Source organism: Enhydra lutris, unplaced genomic scaffold, assembly GCF_002288905.1.
Source record: "Enhydra lutris kenyoni isolate GAN:26980312 unplaced genomic scaffold, ASM228890v2 scaffoldscaffold9, whole genome shotgun sequence".
In the NCBI taxonomy this organism is placed as follows: Eukaryota; Metazoa; Chordata; class Mammalia; order Carnivora; family Mustelidae; genus Enhydra; species Enhydra lutris.
Window position 1 is genome coordinate 538,835 of NW_019154093.1, and position 18,329 is coordinate 557,163.

The following is an 18,329-nucleotide window of genomic DNA, read 5'->3' on the forward strand; positions in this document are numbered from 1 at the left end:
ACAACAGCAATAAGTCAAGGTGTAAAGTAAATACCCATGACTCCATACTGATGTAAATAAATAACAGAATAAATAGATAAATGGGGGAGAAGAGACACATCTTTCTTACAGAGGACTCCCAATAATTTATTTGGATGTTACTCACTCTGGGAAGTGGGGCTTAGCTTTCCCTAACGGTGGGCTGCACTTAGCGACTTCTTTCCAAAGACTGGAGTATGAATGGTGGAAATAGCAAGTTTCCAGTGGAGAAACCCGGAAACACCGCCTTAACTAAGCCATCACGGTTAACGTCACAGTGAAAAGTCCTGTGCCCATGTCATGTGCCCCCTAGGAGAGGCAGTGATGAGAAGGGCATATCACCTTGGTAGTATCCCCCCGGAAAAACCAAAGCCCCAGTCTAATCATGAGGACGGCATCAGAAAAAATCCCATTTGAGGGGCATTCTGCAAAATGCCTGACCTGTTCTCCTCAAGACTGTCAAGCTTAGAAGAAGAACTGGGAAAGGTTGAGAACGGGTCACACATAGGAGACATGAAGATTAAATGCAATACGGACTCCTGGGTGAGATTCTGGAACAGAAAAAGTACATCAGAGAAAAAGCAGATAAAATCCGAATAAAGTCTATAATTTAGTTAACATTAATGTAGCAATGTTGGTTTCTTAGTTTTGACAAATGTGCCCAGGTAATGTGAGATGATAGCATTAGGGGAATTTAAAACTAGCTGAGGGATGTATGGGAAATCTATTTTTGCAACTCTAGTGTAAATTTTAAAAAGTTTAAAATCTGCACACAAACAGAATAAAGGGTTGAAAGAAACACAGCCAAGTGTTTGTAGTAAGTATATTTGGATAGTGGTAAGGAATGTCCTCTTTTTTCAGTGTCTTTTTTTTTTTTGTCATTTTTTTTGTCAGTGTCTTTAATTAGGGTTAATTAGGGTTTATTCCTTTTTTGGTCAGTGTCTTTAATTAGGGTTAATTAGGGTTTATTCCTTTTATTTTAAACATTTATTATTACTTTAAAAAAAAAGATTTAGGGGCGCCTGGGTGGCTCAGTGGGTTAAGCCGCTGCCTTCGGCTCAGGTCATGATCTCGGAGTCCTGGGATCGAGCCCCGCATCGGGCTCTCTGCTCTCTAGGGGAGCCTGCTTCCTCCTCTCTCTCTCTGCCTGCCTCTCTGCCTGCTTGTGATCTCTCTGTCAAATAAGTAAAATAAAATCTTTAAAAAAAAAAAAAAAAAAAAAAAGATTTATTTTAGAGTGAGAGAGAGAGCAGGGGGGAGAAGCTGAGGGAGAGAGAGCATCTCAGGTAAGCCTCTCCCCCTCTCTTCCGGCTGGGCTCAGATCTCTCTTCACCGGGAGATCATGACTTCAGCCCAAACCAAGAACTGGAGGCTCAATCGACTGCGCCACTGGGGCGCCCCAAACCTTTTATTATTTCTGATTAGAAGTCTATTACTTTTCTGGTAACAGAAAGTGAAATAATTTTGCGCAATACCTAAATGATCTCATTTAATCCTCACAACCAGCTAGGAAAATATTCTTTGCCCTATTTTACAGATGAGGAAACTGAAACTGAGAAGTCGGTGATTTGTTTAAAGTTAGATACCAAGCAAGAGGGCTCTCGCCTAAGCAGATTTCTTTCTAGCCCAAGGAAGAAATTTTAACTACAAATGTCCAGCAGGTATGAGCATCCTGGAAAGGGGGTGAGCTCCCCGTCCGTAGAGGACTGCGAGTGTCCGGGAGAGGGAATCAGGAGACCTGACACTGCATCTTTCTCCGCGGATGCAGAGTGCAGGGCACAGGTCTTCTGTGAGACCCAGAACTACAGCAGGCCGGCCGCGTTTCCTCCTTCTAACTGGGAAGACGACAGGGGCAGGTGGGGAGCAGCTGGGACTTCTTCATCTCCATCAGCGCCCCCTCCTCCACCACGGGATACATCACAGACCATTGGGGACGAGGGGACATTTAGTCAGAGCCTCTGGGCGTCAGGCCCTGATCTAGACTTTTGACGTCGCGCCGCCAAGGTGAGAGGTAGGCACTGCTTCCCATTTTAGGGTTGAGGAAACCGATGCGGTCAGATGGCACCCGCAAGGTCCCCTCGCCCGGAGATGGAGAGGCCCCGCCCATTTCGGCGGGGCGGGGCGGGGCGGGGCTGCGGGCTCCGAGCGCGGGCAGCGGCCACTCAGTCTAAGTCCAACGAACCGCGAGGACCATGGAGCCGGTGTCGTTGCACGACTTCGTTTGCGCCTTGGACCTCGCCTCCCTCCCGCGTGTGCTGCGGGTCTGCTCGGGGGTCTACTTCCAGGGTGAGTGAGGGGTCGCGACCCCCCGCCCCCGCCGCGGCCTGGCTCTCGCTGGGTGGTGGGGCAGGGGCGCTGCCCAGGCGACGGAAACCGGGGAAACCCAGCTACGCTGCCACTGCCCAAGCCCAGGTGTGACTTGGGGCCACACTCAACCTCTCTGGGCCTCGGCTTTTGCTTTCGTGGAATGGGAGAGCGCTGATTGCCCGTAGGGTAGTGGTAAGTCAATGAGCTTAGACACTCAGGTGGGTGGAACCGAGCCAAGCGGGGGTGAAACCGCGGTGCGCACCCCGGGAGGTCTGACCGTGGGAAAGCGGAACATAGGGGCTCGTGCCAGGTCAGCCCCCTCCTCCGCCTGCCGTCCCACTCCGCCCCCTTGACGCCTGTCTACGCGCCTTCATTCAGTCCTTCCAGCCCACCTTCGCCCTCAGCTTTGCGACCTGATCTCTCAGCTCGGTTCTCAGCGTGCGCCTCTGTTCCCCGCAGCAGCTTTCCCCGCTCTCTGCTCCTTGCGCACCTGCACATCTGCCTCCTGGTTCTCAGGAATGGGTGCAGAGCAGGGGCTCAACGGCTCCTGCTGCCTGAAGGGCGAGACGGACAGGCGGTGGAGGGGTGGGGAAGCCGCTCAGAGGGTGATGTGAGGGAGTGGGGACGTCGGAGGTAGAGGGAACTTGGGAGACTGGGTGGAGGGGGAGAGGCTCCTTCCTGAGAAAGCGAACTAGGGCAGGGGTACCCTTGCACATCTGTTCCCTCTTTCTCTTCCCTTGCTTTGCCACAGCAGGCTCCAGGGGAAGTGTTCTGAGGCTCCAAGGGGGGGAGCCCAGACCAATGGGGCGACATATGGAAAGCCACACAGGGGACAGGACCTGCCACCGCACACTGGGTTTGGCCAGGAACTCTTGGGAATCTGGCAGATGTGGGTTCAAAGGCTGACTTTCCTTTGGGGGCTCCCTGCAGGCGCTTCTCGTGTTTGTGCTCCTGCTGACATCATCCCCTGACCACCGAGTGTCACAATGGCTGCTTCCTCATTCTGCCTGACCTGGGGTGTGGGAAGTGGTGGATGTTTGGTGAGAGAAGAACCTGGGAGGAGGCCAGGTGGTGGGAGTCCTGGGGCAGAGGAAGGGGCCCCACTCTCCGAAGCAGTTAGCTGCGTCATGAGGGCTTCCAGCTGTAGAGACAAGCGCCCGGGGCTGGAGCACCTATTCTGCTCCCTTGGACCACCCAGCCTCACCCAGGCGCAGCTCATTATTTTTAGGGTGGGGAGCAGGTCCTCCCTCAGAGGATAGTCATAGGTCTTCAATGCAAAGCATATCGGCAGTCCAGTGCCCAATGCCCAGTGCCCCAGCTGCTGTTCACACCAGCCCTGCGGGGCCGCCCCATGAAACTGCAGATTATGAGCCCATGTGCATTTTTCCAGTATGCAGGTGGGATTATCATCAGCTTCTGAAAGCCCTGATGGGGATACCTTGGAAGGGCTGGGGTCAGCTGGCCTCAAGGCTGACCTCTGTGCGCTGTTGGGTCCCAAGTCCACAGACGGAGTCTGTCCAGCCCGTGGGTGGGGGGAGAGGGGAGATCTTTATCGAGCACCTTTTATGTTCCGGACACTGCTTTAGACACTTTAGAATCATTAAGTGGGACTACTGGCTTGATGGTGGCAGCCCAGACACCTGCCTCCTGTGCCCACCCTGTCGGTGGCCCTCCGCTTCCTCCCGTGCTTCCTTTAAACACAGCTCACGTGAAAAGGAAAGCACTGGTGCTGGTGTCAGTCTGTGTGTGTGACCTCCAGGCTGTCTCTGCCCTTCTCTGGGCCCGAGGCCCTAGCTGTACGGAGGCAGCTGGGACTTTAGGCGTTGCTTACTTGCCAAGACTTCAGCCCAGGCTTGGCGGCGAGGCCTGGGTCAGGGCCGGTGATGCTGGGGTGGACCAGCCCTGCCCTGCCTGTGAGCTCTGTTCAGGAGGCATGGGGTTGTGGAGAAGGCCAGAGAAGTGTCTCACAGAGGGTCCATCCAGCGCTGAAGGAAGACATAGGCAGGGTTCCTGTGGCCTGAGTGTGGCTGAGCCAAAGGCCATTGGGTAGGGAAGGACAGGGGAGGCCGCTCCAGGCTGCAGGAACCAGTGCAGAGCAGAGGCAGAGCGCAGCCTGTCGGGGAACAGGGCGCGGGCCGGCTAGCACTTGGCTCCTCTGACACACAGAAACCGAATCTGTCTCTTGGCAGGCTCCATCTACGAGATCTCTGGGAATGAGTGCTGCCTCTCCACAGGGGACCTGATCAAGGTCACCCAGGTTCGCCTCCAGAAGGTGGTCTGCGAGAACCCAGGAACAGGCCAGACCATAGAAATCCCCCCCAACTTCTGTGGTAAGGCAGACAGCTCTGTGTCCTGTCCACCAACAACCCCCCCACCCCCACCCCGCCAACCCCGAGTGCACCGGCCCCCTCCAGCCCCAGCATGCACTACCAACCCTCAAGTTTGGCCCCTGTGCTCTCACATCCCCCACTGCTGTGCCCCAAGGCCCCGATGTCCTCTGAGGGGTCTGACGATGCCCTTAACCTGGAGTGGCCGCACCCTCTCCATATTCATCTCTCTGGTCACATCTGCCTCTTGGCTGGGACTCTCTTTGTTCCGGATCTTTGTCCATGTGCCTGTCTCTGTGTTTGCTCACACATTTCCCCGCCACACATTTACTGACACCTGTTGTGTGCTCGGAGCTGGGGGTGTGGAGCTCAGGATGACCTGGGGGGGTGACAGCGAGAGGAGGGCAAGAGTCGACACAGAGTTTAGAGAGGGTTCCTGGCAGGAGGAGAACACCTCAGGGGTCTGGGCAGGCTTCCTGGAGGGGGTGGCACCTGAGCAGGAAGGAGGACTTCCAGAGGGAGTAACACAGGGAGTAGCATGGGCATATCTGGTGCTCCAGAAATGACGGAGCTCGGTTCCTGCAGGACACGTGTCGTGAGCTGGGCGGGCGGGGGTGGGGGGTGGCTGGGACGCTGAAGCCTGGTTGGGAAGCCCCACTCTGCCGGCTGTGTGCCATGGCCTAGAGTCTAGACTAGTACCTTTGCAGAAAGTCCTTGTCACACAGACAGGAGGGGGCCTTGAGGTAACTTGGGGTAACTTGGGATAACTTGCAGAGGGGACCAGAAGCAATGTCTGGATGTGGGCTATTTTAGGCCAGTACAGTGGCGGGAGAAGCATGACTGGGGACAGGGGAAGAAGTTGGATGGGGGAAGAACAGTCGGGCCACCAGAACTGGCAGACAGGATGTGGGGTGAAGGGTGGTGGTCACAGGTCATTTGGCTAGGAGCTCCTGGGTGTCTAGTTTGTGAGAGAGGGGGACAGTGGCGCTGCCCCAGCATGGGGTGATCGGTGTTGGGTATATGGGATTGGAGTGGTGGTGAGGAACCTGGAAGCAAAGTTGGCAGAATTGGAGGTAGTTACGGTTCAGGAGGTAGGCACAGGTGGCCGTTGTCAGTGTCTTTGGGAAAACACATCCCTGTTCTGTCTCTGATGACAGTCCCTCTAAGTTCTTGCTTCTCTGCGTAAGGAGGAACTGTCCCCATTTCTACTTGTCACTGTCCCTTTACACATGATCACTGGCTGCTGCTTGTCCCTCAACCCTGCGGCCTGGATGTCCATATGCTTGGGACTTGTCTTCGGGGGATTCTGACTGGGTTCTCTGTGGCCCACCAGGGCCTGGTATGTGTGTCCCTGGACCCACAAGGGCCCGTCCCACCTTGACACCCTCTGCTGTGCCCCACAGGCCACTTCAGCCCCCTCACCGGCCCTCAGAGCTATGAAACCCTGGAGGAGCTGCTCTCTGCTGCAACCCAGCACTCCAGGAAGCTGCCCATTGGCTTCATGTCGACACACAAAATCACCACAAAGGCCAGGGTGGTGCCCAGGGACCAGCCCCTCCTGCTCAAGGATGTGGAGGAGTATCATAGGACCTACCATGCCCGCTGTGTGCTGGACACCAAAACCCAGCACTTCACTCTGTACCTGCCCCTGTCCCAGAGGGGCCCCTTCTGGGAATGGGAGCCTGGTGCCCCTCGGCCCCTCCTCCAGGCCCTGAAGGATCCAGCCCTGAGCGACCGCCTCTTCACCTGCCCCACACTCCCTTGGGAGTCCCTGCTCCTGAGGCCCCAGTATGAGATCCAAGCCATCATGCACAGTGAGTTGCTGGGGCGGATTGTGGGGGGGAGGGTTGACGGGGTGAGAGAGGGGCTCCTGGGAAGCTGCTCAGTTGGAAGGTACCCCAAGTACCAGGTCGCTTACCCAGTACATACAATATAACAGAATGAAGAGTCCCAGATAGTGGGGCATTACTAAAAGGAGACAGGAAAATGAGGGAACTTAAGAGTGAGGTCCCACTCTTTATAAAATTAGGCAAAAGTTGGATTATGAGCTCGCTAGCAACTAGGACAAAGCAACAGCTACACAGTAAAACCTTGACTGTTTGCTCAGGAGAAACAGATTTTCCTGCCTCTGGGGAGGAAGAGATTGTTCCTCAAGGGCCCCCGCGTCTGTGTGACAAGGACACTGGGTGAATCCCTAGCTGTCTCTTCGGCTGTCTGAGGGCAGGCTGGGGGCAGCGTGCTGAGCAGGGCTGGTGAAACAGGTAGAAGCCGGCCACTATGGCCGCTGGGAGGCCGAGCTGGAGCAGAGGCGGAATGGGTGCCCTGGGGCCTCTTCCCTGGAGGACAGAGTTTGAGGACCTCCTGGACCCCGTCACCCGACATCACAGTTACAGGACCTATCTGTCCTGTTTCGTCTCTCCCCACCCTGCCTGATTATTTCAAAACAAACCCCACGTATCCCATCATTTCTCATATAAATACTTCAGTGTGTCTTTAAAAACAATGATTTATTAAAGATTTTATTTATTTATTTGATATAGAGAGAGAGATCACAAGTAGGCAGAGAGGCAGGCAGAGAGAAAGGGGGAAGCAGGCCTCCTGGCTGAGCAGAGAGCCCAATGCGGGGCTCGATCCCAGGACCCTGAGATCATGATCTGAGCCGAAGGCAGAGGCTTAACCCACTGAGCCACCCATGTGCTCCTAAAAATAATTTTTTTAAACAGGCACACAATACCCTCATCACACCAAAAAAATTAACAATAACTCCTTATACCACTATTTGGTGTTTGTACTTCCTCTCCTGTCTCCTAAATTGTCCTACAGTATGTTCACAGCAGGATCCAGACAAGACCCACAAGATTGCTGTTGATTTCAGGCCTTTTAAATCTGTTACTCTACAGGGTCACCTTTCTTATTTTTCTTATAATTTATCTGTTGAAGGGACTCGGCTCTTTGTCCTGCAGGCTGTCTCGCATTTGGATTTTGGTGACAGCATCCTTGCGATGGAGCCAGTGGGCGTCTGTCCCCTGTACTGGCCTCATGGGACTTGACATCTGGTTGTACTCGCAGCCGTGATTTATTGCAGCAAAAGGACACAAGAGTTGCCTCCTGGTGCAGTCACACAGGACACACGGAGTCCCTCTAGCACTGAACTGTGGCAACACGTGTGAGCTGTTATTTGTCAGGGAACCTCATAGACTCAGTGCCCGAGGTCTTTACTGGGGGCTGGTCACGTAGGTCCCCTCTGCTTAGCACGCACCCCAATTCTAGACCTCAGTCAGAGAGCACGTGTTCGGCATCCCTGACTGTACAGGCTAAGGACGGGAACCACCCCCGGCAGTGAGAGGATGGTGGGAACACATGCTAAACCACGTCCCCAGACACCAGCGGAGGACCAGCCTTGTAGGCAGGCTTTTCTAGGGATAAAAGCCTCAGGCCAGCTGTTGGCTCTTTGCCACACATCTGTAGAGGTTTGACCAGACCCAGGAGGCGGTTCTCATGGCTGCAGGAGGTGTGGGGCAAAGAGTCCACCCCCCCACCCCCACCCTGTGTCTGTCCCCAGCCTAACATGCAGCACCAGCCTTGGTGTCGATCAGATGCAAAGCCCTGGGCCGGCTTCTGTGATGTGAGTGGCTGTTGCAATAGTGATTTGAGTCCTAGGGCTCCTTCTTCATCTGGTAGTCAGGAACTGACTATAAAAAGCAACTCCCTGCCCCCACCACTCCAGCATGAGGAAAGCGGGACATTGTGTTTATGTAAGTCAGGGTCCCCGGATACCATTCTCCCTCTGCTCTGGCGGACCTGGCCAGGTTCTGCCTGGCTCTCGAGCCCTGCTCTGCTCGCTGCCTCCAGCCTATAGGGAGGAACGTCCTAAGAGATGTATACTTTGTTTACTAGTTTGTTTTGGTTTTGTTTTGTTTTTTAAAGATTTATTTGAGAGAGAGTGTGCTTGTTGGGGAGGGGTGGAAGGGGAGGGAGAAACTCTCAAGCAGGCTCCTTGCTGAGTGCAGAGCCTCGCAGAGCCTTACTCGGGGCTCAATCTCACATCCCTGGGATCATGGCCTGGGCTGAAACCGAAAATTGGATGCTAAACTGACAGAGCCACCCAGGGGCCCGTTTCCTAGTTGTTGTTGTTGTTGTTTTTAAGATTTTATTTATTTATTTGACAGACAGAGATCACAAGTAGGCAGAGAGAGAGGGGGAAGCAGGTTCCCCACTGAGCAGAGAGCCTGACTCGGGGCTCGATCCCAGGACCCTGGGATCATGACCTGAGCCGAAGGCAGAGGCTTTAACCCACTGAGCCACCCAGGAGCACCCCCCACCCCCACCGTTTCCTAGTTTTTTAAAATGAGTTGTCTCCCTAGCATTCTTCAAGGATGATTATTTAGGGTGGTTTGTTTTTTTTTAAATCATCATTATGAACTCACAGATTTTCAGTGTTTTCAATATTCAGTGAACTCGATATTTTCAGTGTTCTAATCCACTGGCATCATTATTGGTGCTCACCTTATCTCAGCCTTGGCCTCAGGGGAGCCTTTTGACACACCTGCAATGGTCTTGAATACATTTTTCTTGCTTTCTGGTTTAAGTGGTTCCAGACTGTGGCACGTTTCTGCTCCAGGAAGTTATCTCTTTCCCAGGGAGCCCTGGCGTCTTGTGGGAAATAGCACTCAGAGAGCACGGCCTGGGGGACCAGGGCTTTGAATGGTGGGTCCGGCGTCTGCCCTGGGTGATGAGGCAGTTCTGGGAATTCATAAAGTCCTTTGAAGAAGAAAACCAGAACCGTAGAATGAACCCCCTGTGGCTACCTCCCAGCTTCAACCAGACGTTGGCTCGCCCTGCACAGAGCAAAAATCCCAGCACTGTGGCCTGAGGGTTGTCCCCACCCGGGCCTCAGTTTCTCCGTGAGGGGGGAGGTTGCTCCTCGCTTGTCTCCCATATGGCTCACACATAAGGGACATTCGCTTACAGAGCCGCCCCTCGCATTTATAAACCTGGTACTCGCTGATGTCCAGAGAGGAAACAAGTTGCCAAGGTCATTAGCCAGTGTTTTTTATTTTTATTTTTATTCAAGATTCAGGGGCACCTGGGTGGCTCAGTGTATTGAGCATCTGCCTTTGGCTCAGGTCATGATCTCAGGGTCCTGGGATCGAGCCCCACATTGGGCTCTCTGCTCGGAAGGGAGCCTGCTTCCCCCTCTCTCTCTCCCTGCCTCTCTGCCTACTTGTGATCTCTCTCTGTCAAATAAATAAATAAAATATTTAAAAAAATAAAATAAAGATTCATTCACTTATTTTAGAGAGAGAGAGAGAGCCCGCACAAGTGGGAGGGGCAGAGGGAGAGAGAATCCCAAGCAGACTCGCCTCTGAGTGAGGAGCCAGACTTGGGGCTTGATCACATGACCCTGAGATCACCACCTGAGTGGAAACCAAGAGTCGGAAGCTCAGCCAAATGAGCCACCCAGGAGCCCCAACCAGTGTTTTTCTTAATTTTAATTTTAAATTTTTTTTTTTTTTTTTTTTAGGGAGAGAGAGAGTGTGCATGAGTGGGGTGGGGCATTGGAGGTGGGTAGAGAATCTTAAGCAGGCGCCACACACCGCCCGGAGCTGGACTCGGGGCATAATCTCATAACCCTGAGATCATGACCTGAGCCGAAATCAACAGTTGGACATTTAACTGACTGAGCCACCCAGGCGCCCCTCTTAATGTGGTTTTTTCTCTTTATTTAAAATGTAGAAAGGAGGAACTCCTGGGTGGCTCAGTTGGTTAAATGTCTGCCTTCAGCTCAGGTTGTGATCCCAGTGTCCTGGGATCAAGTGCTGCACAAGGAGCCTCCTTCTGCCTGCTACTCCCCCTGCTTTTGTGTGCATTTGCGCGTGCTCTCTCTCTCTCTCTCTCTCTCTGACAAATAAATAAATAAATAAATAAAACCTTAAAACACACACACACACACACACACAAACGCAGGAAGGATTTGGCAAGGTAGCTTATAAAATTACATTCAAGGGGCGCCTGGGTGGCTCAGTGGGTTAAAGCCTCTGCCTTCGGCTCAGGTCATGATCCCAGGGTCCTGGGATCGAGCCCCGCATCAGGCTCTCTGCTCAGCAGGGAGCCTGCTTCTTCCTCTCTCTCTGCCTACTTGTGATCTCTGTCTGTCAAATAAATAAATTTTAAAAATAAAATAAAAATTACATTCAAAATTCAATTAAAGTTTAAAAAGTGGTTGGACAAATTAGTTAGTGTTATTGATGAATTATCAAATAATTATTATCTAGATGTAGTAATGGCATTATGGTTATGTTTTTAACTTCATCTCTTCTCTGAGAGATACACGCTGAAAGGTCAAGATGACACGTGATTATTTTGATTCAAAATGACCCCGTGGAGGGGAACAGACAGGATATGAATGAAAGAGGGTGGGCCGTGAATTAAATATTGAAGCTAGCTGATAGGGGGTTCACTATACTCTTGTACTTTTGTAAATGTTTAAAAATTCCTATAATAGGGTCACCTGGGTGGCTCAGTGGATTGGGCCTCTGCCTTCGGCTCATGGCCTTGATCCCAAGGTCCTGGGATCGAGCCCCGCATCGGGCTCTCTGCTCAGCGGGGAGCCTGCTTCTTCCTCTCTCCCTGCTTGTTGGTCCGCCTGCTTGTGATCTCTCTCTCTGTCAAATAAATAAATAAAATAAAATAAAAATTCCTATAATAGCTCTCGAAAAGAGGTTAAGGAAAAGAGTGAACAAGGAATCTGATGCCATAGGGAAAGGTTGGCAGCACAGACAGGGAGGAGGTCAGCTGGGACCTCTTTGCTGCGAGTACAGGGACACCCCTGGGCTGGTGTGCGGGGCGCCCCCTGAGCTGACCTCCCCTCCCCACAGTGCGCAGGACCGTCGTCAAGATCCCCTCCACCCTGGAGGTCGACGTGGAAGACGTCACCGCCTCTTCTCAGCACATCCACTTTATCCAGCCTCTGCTGCTGAGTGAGGCCCTGGCCCGGGGAGGCCCCTTCCCTCTGTCCGCGGAGATCCTGGAGGTTCCGGAGGGGCCCCCCATCTTCCTCAGCCCGTGGGCAGGCTCCTTGCAAAAGGGCCAGCGGCTCTGCATCCATGGCCTGGCCTCACCGCCCTGGCGGATCCTGGTCTCGACCAAGGGCCGGAAGGTGCCCAGACACTTCATGGTCTCCGGGGCTTATCAGGGCAAGCTGCGGCGGCGGCCGAGAGAGTTCCTCACGGCCTGTGACCTCCTGGGTGCCCTCCAGCCAGGCCAACCGCTCCGGGTTGTGGCCACAAAGGACTGTGAGGTCGAAGGGTTAGAGACCCTTAGGCTCACGTCCCTGGCTGTGGGTGACAGGCTGGAGGTGCTGAGGCCCGGCCAGGCCCACGGGGCTGGAGGCCAGGACATAGATGTCTTGGTATGTCAGCGGCTGAGTGACCAGGCCGAGGAGGACGAAGAGGAGGAGGAAGATTATGAAGAGATAGAAAGTGAAAACCAGATCCTGCTGCCCCTCTACATCTCCAGTAGTTTCGTGGAGGAGATGAGTGATAATCGGCGCTACAGCCTGGGAGCACTGACTGCCCAGTTTTCGCTGCCCTGTGAAGTCAAGGTGGTGGCCAAGGACGGCAGCCAGCCTGCTGATCCTCTGCCCTCCTTCCCAGGTCTGCGGCTGGAGGAGAAGATCGTGGAACCCTTCTTGGTGGTCAGCTTCGACTCTAAACCTGACATGTGCTTTGAGCTCCCTCCCCGGTGGCTGGACCTGACTGTCGTGGAGACCGAGCAGCAGCCGGGCCAGCCGGCTGGGCCTCCCCCGGTCGCCACTGTGGAGGAGCTGACGGAAGCCTTCTACTATACGCTCCGGCAGTTACCGGCCTTCAAGAATCAGCCCCCCCCACCGCGGCCCCCCAAAGGTCAAGGCCTCAGTGGGCAGAAGAAACAAAGCGGCAAGAACAAAAGTGGCCAGGTACCAACATACCAAAGCGGGTAGGGAGGGGAACCCGCTGGGGTCACTGCGGGTCCTACCGGTTCCTTGTCCTGAGTCACAGCTCTGTTGTACAGAGCTTACAGTTTCTACGCTCACACACTGTGCGCCCACCATTCTTACTCGGTGCTGACCATCTGCTGCTGGTACGAGGATTCATATTTTATGGGTGACACCATGAGGACTCGGAGACCCTGAGACTTGCCCAGAGTCCCAGTTCAGACGTGGGGGGCCTGAGCGGGAGCGTGAGGCTTCTCCGTGCTCTACCTGCTGTCATCCCCTCATTCCGGTTCATCAGCTGTCACCTAAACTGTGTCAGCAGCCTCCAACCCCCCTTCCCACACCAACCGCTGTCAGAATGGCCTCCCAAGCCCTTCCCTGGTCACCGATGGGCCTCGGCCCTGTCCTCTGAGCCTTCTGAACCTTCAGTGGCTCCCCACGGCCAGGGTGTAATGTTGACCCCTTAGCATGCCATCTGGGGAGGGTCGTTTATAAGCTGACTTCAATCTCCCCACGCCAGACCCCTCTTCCACCACCCACTCTGGTCCGCACTCAGCCGCTGAGAAGCTCCCACAGCTACTCAGTGTGCCGTGATCCCTGCCTCAGCACTTTAACACGTGCTGGGCCTTTTGCCAGAATGTGCTTCCTCCTTTCAGTGGGGAAGGCTCTGCTCAGGCTTCCTGTGTGGAGGTGACAGCCCTCCCCCTTCTGTGTTCACCCTGCCCTGTGGTACGTGGCCTGGTGCGGGTAGGGGTGGTGCGGGCGGGACAACACCTAGTTTCCAGTGTGCCGTGAGGGGTCTGAGGACAGGGACCCCACCTGCTCGCAGTGGGCAGACAGCATTGGTGAGGGCTGAACTGACCCAAACCGAGTCCCAGGGATGGAGAAAGAAGCAGGGAAAGAAGCAGAAAGACCTGCTTATGGCCCAGTTCACTCGCTCTGTGGCCTCTGCTCTCCCATTTTCTCGCAGTGACCCCGGGGATAAGGTCAGTGCTGGCTTCTTAGCCGCGGCCTGCTGGGTGTCTTCTCCGTGGCGGACACTGCCCGCGCCTCACCCCGCACGGCTCTCCTGATGTCCCTGCAAGGTGGGCTCTTTCTACAGTGAGCAAACAAGAGGCACAGAGAGGGAGATGAGCCGCCCTGAGATCACACAGCTAGCAAATGGGCGACCTGGGGTTTGACGCTGGGTCCGACCACCCAGCCCGGGCACCTCACCACATCCAAAGCACGTTGTAAAGTGTAGCAAGGAAATTGCTGTGGGGGGCTTTGGGGAAACTTGCATTTTGTACTGCAAGGGGAGGCAAGAGGGGCTTGCATCCGTGGAGGTGGGAGGGCAGTTAGTTGCTGACAGAGAACACAGGCCTGACAGTACGGGAGAGAACGAACACAGCACAGAAAATTGAGACCTCGGGCCTCGCCTTTGCTCCTGTTGGAAGTGACTTGGGGCCCAGTGCCTGCTCACTGCCCTTGATCCTGCAACTTTTCTTCTCTGGGCATCCGTATTCCCCCCCGCTGAGCAGGGGCGCTCTCCGAAGCATAGTGTGCTAGAAAAAGCGTGAACTTTTGAGGTCACAGACGTGGTTCTGCATCTGAACCTCGGCCCAGCTTGCGGTCCTGTGAGGTATGACATGGCACGCTCTCTCTGAGCCTGTTTCCTCATGGGTACACTGGGAGCTCAAACAGCCCCTCAGAGGGTCCCCTGAGGAGAAACGAACAGGTGTGCTTGTGGCCTGAGTGGGAGTTCAACAAAAGTCTTCCTCCTTCTGGGACCCCTCTCAGCTCGGGCACTCTGTCTTGAGATTTTGTGACTGCTTGTCGCCCCTTTAGCAGCAGAGGTGAAGGACGCTGATTGAACCGCCCCCCCGTGGAGAAACTTGGGGCACCCCCGTCTCTAGCCCCCAGCCCTTCTGTCGCTCATCCTGGCCTGTCTCCCCGGCCGAAGACCATTTCATGCGCTAGAAACAAAAACACTTGGGGTCCCAGGAAGCCCTACCCTGGACAGGAAGTCAAGAGGGGAGCAGAGGAAGTGACCTTGGAAGGAAATTATATTTCATGGACTCTGCTGCCCCATTTCTTGGGACCCTGCTGACTTCTGCTTTTTCTCCCACTCAGTCTTATCAAGTCTCAGAATGGCAGCAAACTCCTCTGCTCCCCAAAGCCAAGATGAAGACACTGCCGCAGGGCGCCAAGGACAGCGCAAGAATGTACAGCAAGGTTGCTGCCCACAGGAAGGGCCTCAGGCACACTAAACCCATCACGGATCCAGGTGGGACCCTTTTAACCCCCGCTTACCCTTGTCCTTGCTTTTCCTCTCCTTGCTCTGTTCCTGCTCGTGCCTCTGGCAGTGCTGGCCATCCCTTGGCAAGGCCCTGCCCTTGAGCAGAACCTTCTGCAGTCCTAGTTGGACAGAGAGGCTTTTAAGTTAAAGGATGGGCTTAGGGGTGCCTGGGTGGCTCAGTCGGTTAAGAGTCTGCCTTCAGCTCAGGTTATGTTTCCAGGGTGCTGGGATGGAGCCCCGTGTCAGGCTCCCTGCTCAGCAGGGAGTTTACTTCTCCCTCTCCCTCCACCCCTCCACCCACTTGTGCTCCCTTCCTCCCTCTCCCTCTCTCAGATAAATAAATCTTTAAAAAAAGAGAGAGAGAAGGGGTCCCCATTGTTCCTTCCCCAGGGGCTCTGGAGTCCTGGCAAGGAACATGAGTTCATCTCCAACATACTACCCGCCCCCCCGAGGCAGGCAAGGGGAGTATTTATACAGTGTTCAGACAGAAAATTTGTAGTTATGGTCAGCAAGGACCTCAGGAGCCTGCTTAAGGCCAAAGATCATCATTGACTTGAACTCTTTTGTAGATGATGACGAACATGATTATGAAGAGATAGTTGAGAAATTTCAGAATACTCTTTAGATACTGGAGCAGCCCTGCTTCTTACCTGCTGTGTCTCAGGGAATCAGAGGCCGTCAACTATTACAAGCCTTTACAAGACCTCACACAAGAGCTCACTGAACTCAGACTGTGGACAGGAAATGGCTTCATGGAGACCAACGTGAAAAGGGGTGGACATTGTTCCAGTGTTTTCCTCATGTTCCAGGTTCCTGCCGCCGAGGGCTGGCTTGTTTGGGGCCAGCACCTCGCCCTCGCCTCTCTCAGCTCAGAGCTTTGGTGTCTAGAGGAGGCAGCTGGGTTCGGTTCAGTTCTGAGTCCCCAACGCTCGTGTCTCATGAGTTGGTACAGAAAGGAATCTGAGATCACCAACCTTGATGGTGGTGGCACCGTGTCTCCTGCCTCTCGGAAAAGGGGACTCAACCCGGAACACCCCGCACTGAGAGCCTTTTCTTCTGTTTGCCACCCCCTCGCCCTCTTCCTCCGCCACTGAACCCTAAGCCCCTGAGAGAGCAGGACTAGGTTGCCTATGAAGGAACATGATAGTTGCACGTGACGATCCAAGATTTTTTTGCTCAAAAACCATAGAATAAAAATGACACGTGGGTGTCTGGAAAAATGGGAACAGATATCATGTAGTAAGGTCTGTGCCAGACCCTTTTTAAACATTATCTAAATCCTCAACTCTCTGGATAGACAACGCACTGATTTTAAAGGTCAGAAAACTAGCCTGAGTGGTCGGGTACTTCAGGAAGGCTGACTAGTTGTGGGCCTGGGTTAGCATCTGGCCTCACCACCATCTGGGCTGTGGCTGTGAGCAAGTTCTTTTAACCTAATCTTCAGTTCCTTCATTTGTAAAATACAACTAACGGTTATCTACCTCACAGAATCGTTCTAAGGATCAAATGCGATAATCTAGGTGTAATATCTAGTGCAGTGCCTGGCACATAATAAACACTCAATAAAAATGTTAGCATCGTTCCCATTGACCCAGATAGCGCAGCTCTGTGTCTGAGGCCTATGTTCTTTCCCCACCTCCACACTGTCTCCCAATCACGGAATCCTTCTGTGTCTGGAATATACTGAGCTCGTAGACTGTGGAGACATGTGTGGACTGGTTGGAAGGCCTCCCCACCCAGCGTGACGGAGATAAACCTGGGTCTATGCAGACACTAACCCAGCTTCCAAGGTCAGTCCAGGCCTGTTCCTTGCGGTGAGACCACAGGCCTCACTTCCTAGAAGTGGCAGGGTTTTGGTTCCTAGATGGAGGCAGTCACAGAACCAAGCACACCGCACACTATCTCTTGTCCTCAGCAGAGGACAAGAAATAGATAAAAAGGGAACCAGAGTTTCTGGCTGACGTGGGAATGGAAAGACTGTCTGGAGCTCCCGGATTTGAGGGAGTGCACCTGAGTGTGTCCTTCCTAGGCCTCCTGCTCCCACACCCCAGCACTCCAGGTGAGCCCCAAGCAGCTAGTTCAAGCTGCGGGCCAGTCCCCAGGCCTGCCTCCAGAGACCAGCTCAGCTGCACGGGGGCACCCTGAGGAAGAGCGTGTTCTGGGACAAGCAGTAAGTATGGAAAAAAGTTCCTCCTGGGCACAGGACCCCAAGCGCCAAGCTCACGTGCAGAATGCCAACAGTTCTCACCTCCACATCTGCATTTAATTATGGCACCAAATTGAGCAAGATCTCAAAAGGGGGCCAGAGAGGGGTGTTTCTGAGTGTCCCGATGCTGCAAGAGAAGCAAGCAATTTCACAGCTGGGAAAACCGGGCTGAAAAGGAAAACATGCTTGAAAACCACAACTGTGAGTGGCTTATCATAGCGACTTGGGGGTCGGGGGGGGCGGCAGCAGGGACCACAGGCAGACAATGCCCGTGGGGCACTTTTGTCTTAACTCTGGACTAAGCCACTGGGCAGTGGGGAGGGTGTTAGAGTGGGGCCAGTGGTTCCCCCGGGTGATGGTCTCCAAGGCGAGCACACACTCCTGGGAACATACGAGATGTACACTGGGAAACAGAAGAGATTAGTCCATCCCTTCATATTTATTTTTCCTATCTTTTCTCATTTCTATTTTTGAATGTTTTGTGATGTAGAGAACACGCTCACACTGTACCAGGCGTCAACAACTGCTGAATAAATGAATGTGCACTGGAGGTGCTGACTCAAAAATGGATCGAGTTCTGAATCTCCCTCAAATGAATTTTCAAGTTATTTTTTTTTTAAGTAATCTCTACACCCAACGTGGGGCCCAAACTCACGACCCCAAGATTAAGAGTCTCATGGTCCACTGACTTAGCCAGCCAGACACCCCTAGCTCAACGGCGTTTTTAAAAAAAAAACAAAAACAAACAAAAAAAAACATCTATTCAGGGGCGCCTAGGTGGTTCAGTTGGTTAAGCATCTGACTCCTGATGTTGGCTCAGGTGCTGATCTCGAGGTCCTGGGATCAAGCCCTGTATGGGGCTCTGCGCTCAGTGGGGAATCTGCTTGAGGATTTCTCTCCCTCTGCCCCTCCCCCTGCTCACACACATGCATGCACACTCCCCAAAATAAATAAATCCATCTTTCTCTTTTAAGGGTTTTATTTATTTGACAGACCAGCGAGAGAGGGAACACAAGCAGGGAGTGGGAGAGGGAGAAGCAGGCTTCCCACCAAGCAGGGAGCCTGATTTGGGGCTCAATCCCAGAACCCTGGGATTATGACCTGAGCCAAAGGCAGAGGCTTTAACCCACCGAGCCACCCAGGAGCCACTAAATAAATCTTAGAAACAAGACAAAAACCCCTATTTATTCTTCCACATCAGATGCTAATTCTTAGTGG

The 18,329-nt window shown here is 53.5% G+C and overlaps 1 protein-coding gene across 3 annotated transcripts; it reads left to right on the top strand.

The window, feature by feature from the left end:
* Positions 1–2,210: 2,210 nt before the first annotated feature.
* On the top strand, positions 2,211–17,664 carry LOC111143322 (thymocyte selection associated family member 2). Of its 3 annotated transcripts, XM_022496984.1 has the most exons (7): positions 2,211–2,304; positions 4,515–4,655; positions 6,056–6,466; positions 11,531–11,685; positions 12,073–12,609; positions 14,740–14,893; positions 15,475–17,664. In XM_022496984.1, exons 1-7 carry the CDS (start codon positions 2,211–2,213, stop codon positions 15,528–15,530), a joined length of 1,548 nt encoding a protein of 515 aa, XP_022352692.1. In that variant the 3' UTR covers positions 15,531–17,664. The 3 variants fall into 3 exon arrangements, with proteins under 3 accessions (XP_022352692.1, XP_022352691.1, XP_022352693.1); XM_022496983.1 differs by having other exon boundaries at positions 11,531–12,609; XM_022496985.1 differs by lacking the exon at positions 11,531–11,685 and having other exon boundaries at positions 6,056–6,375; positions 12,028–12,609.
* The last annotated feature ends 665 nt before the right edge of the window (positions 17,665–18,329 follow it).

Excerpts from the sequence above, each read along its gene's own strand:
- LOC111143322 (XM_022496983.1), top strand. The coding sequence starts at position 2,211 with ATGGAGCCGGTGTCGTTGCACGACTTCGTTTGCGCCTTGGACCTCGCC. Across the intron at positions 6,467-11,530 it reads GATCCAAGCCATCATGCACA|TGCGCAGGACCGTCGTCAAG; the intron begins GTGAGTTGCTGG and ends CCCTCCCCACAG. Across the intron at positions 14,894-15,474 it reads TAAACCCATCACGGATCCAG|ATGATGACGAACATGATTAT; the intron begins GTGGGACCCTTT and ends ACTCTTTTGTAG.